This window comes from Hippocampus comes, unplaced genomic scaffold, assembly GCF_001891065.2.
Source record: "Hippocampus comes isolate QL1 unplaced genomic scaffold, H_comes_QL1_v1.1 C17030983, whole genome shotgun sequence".
Classification (NCBI taxonomy): domain Eukaryota; kingdom Metazoa; phylum Chordata; class Actinopteri; order Syngnathiformes; family Syngnathidae; genus Hippocampus; species Hippocampus comes.
In genome coordinates, this window is record NW_017841919.1 from 1 (window position 1) to 2,052 (window position 2,052).

Consider the following 2,052-nt stretch of genomic DNA (forward strand, 5'->3'; position numbering starts at 1 on the left):
AAAAAAAGAGCCCCAATTTCCCCCAGGCAAGAGGGAATTCTTGAAGAGCCGAAAAGAGGTTGTCCCCATCTCATTCATGGCCACCATTCACAATCAAATATCCCCTCGCAAACATGCTGTAGGTGTCGAATAGGAAACTACAAGTTTTCATTTTGACTTGAGGGTTGGAGGATGAGGAGGGGGGGATTTTTTCTCACAAAAGCACAGCCCTGCCTGTGTGATTTCCCTGTCTTAGATAAGTCAATTGGAAATCCCCACAGAGGCTCCACCCAGCCGCGCTGACAAAAACCCGCAGCGCCAGCCCTCTCCGAGCCACTCTTCTTCCTGACCTTTGGACCGTACGCGTGTACTTGTCTTGTGACAGCCACCATGGACGTCCACGGAGTAGCTCCCAGCGATCGCATGGATTATAACGACCTGGAGCACATGGAGCCCAAGCACGGGAAAGCCTTGCCGTGTCAAGACGACCGCTTCGACAGCGGCCTGGAATCGCTGAAGGAGGACGAGCTGGTGACCGACTTGGAGCACTTGCGCGTGAGCGAGGAGCTCGTTCACGACTACGAGCCCTGGAGAGGTGTCGTGACCGACGACGGGGACACGTAAGTGGACTTTGTCTCGACTCGGTTTGCAAAACGCTGAATTAAAATGGACTCGCTCGTGCAAGACTTCGAGAATAACTGCAACCGGCGGGTTTTATCCCAACGCGACAACGCTATGCATGAAAACCACGAAGGTTGCACGAAATATGCGTCGTGCGTTTGTTTGCGCGTGTGCGTCGACTTTTGGCTGAGCGAGCAGTCTGGGCGGTGCTTAAGAGTTGCGCTCTGCGGGCTCAGGAAAGTCCCTGGCCCACTGCCAATAACTGATAAAGCGTCAAGCCGCAACTGGTGGAAACAACCCGACAAAATTCCACTCTTGCGAAACGTTCCTGTTGCACAGGCGTTGTTCCTTATAATTTCACCGGAGCGACTTCCTCTGAGCCTTCGTTTGACTTGAGCTCTCCCCAATTTTCTGACAGGCTTCTCCACTTGGCCATCATTCACGAAGCCGCCGATCGAGCCCAACAGATGATCAAACTGTCCCACAATCACCCCTTCCTGAATGCACAGAACCACCAGAGACAGGTACGAACCAGCAACTCGCTGAAACCACCCAAGACGCTTTTTGCTGAAGTGAACAGTGGCGTAACACACAATAAATATGAATTGCAGACGGCGCTGCACCTAGCCGTGATCACGGAGCAACCTCACTTGGTGGAACAGCTCCTGAAGGCGGGCTGCGACCCGCGGCTGGCCGACGACTGCGGCAACACGGCATTGCACATAGCCTGCAAGAAAGGTTCCCTCGCCTGCTTCGGCGTCATCACCCAGACAAACCAGCGCCACCTCGCCTCCATCATCTCCTTCCCCAACTACAGCGGTAAGTTCGGAATTCTGCCAAGAAAAATATGCAAGGCTGGTTTCTCTGAGAACGGGTTCTGAACTGCTCTTCTTTGCCCCCCAGGACAAAACTGTCTTCACGTAGCGTCGATTCACGGCTACATTTCGTTAGTGGAGAATCTAGTTGGGCTGGGCGCGGATATCAACGCACAGGTGGGTGTCATCAAGTTCAAGTCAAGTTTGCAACGACGAGTCCCGTTTGGAGCAAAGTAGCGAAGTAACCATTCATTTTGGTTTATAGGAGCAATGCAGCGGTAGGACGGCACTCCATCTAGCGGTGGACGTCCAAAACCCGGCGCTGGTCCGTCGCCTCCTTGACCTCGGCGCTGACGTTAATTGCCTCAATTACGGCGGGTTCACGCCGTACCACCTCACCTACGGACGGCAAAACGACGACATCCGCCGGCAGCTGTATGAGAAGACGGCACAGGAATTGAGGGCCTTGCCCGACAGCGAATCAGACGAGAGCGATATGGAAGATCTGGACTTGACTGAGGATGAGGTCGGTGTCCATCAATGACAGCTGCTCACATGGCGAGCATTTCCATATTCGAGTCAAGGTTGTAAATGTTGACGCTTCTTTGACAGTTGTACGATGACATCAAGTTTGGAA

General features: G+C 53.3%; 1 protein-coding gene across 1 annotated transcript; it reads left to right on the forward strand.

Annotated features, from left to right (window-relative positions):
- Positions 1-369: 369 nt before the first annotated feature.
- Positions 370-1,941, forward strand: LOC109509783 (NF-kappa-B inhibitor alpha-like; the record flags this gene model as incomplete). Its single annotated transcript, XM_019859634.1, has 5 exons — positions 370-599; positions 1,019-1,124; positions 1,212-1,419; positions 1,504-1,592; positions 1,681-1,941. Coding segments are annotated over exons 1-5 (894 nt in total), but the record flags the coding sequence as incomplete, so codon positions are not given.
- Between the last annotated feature and the right edge of the window lie 111 nt (positions 1,942-2,052).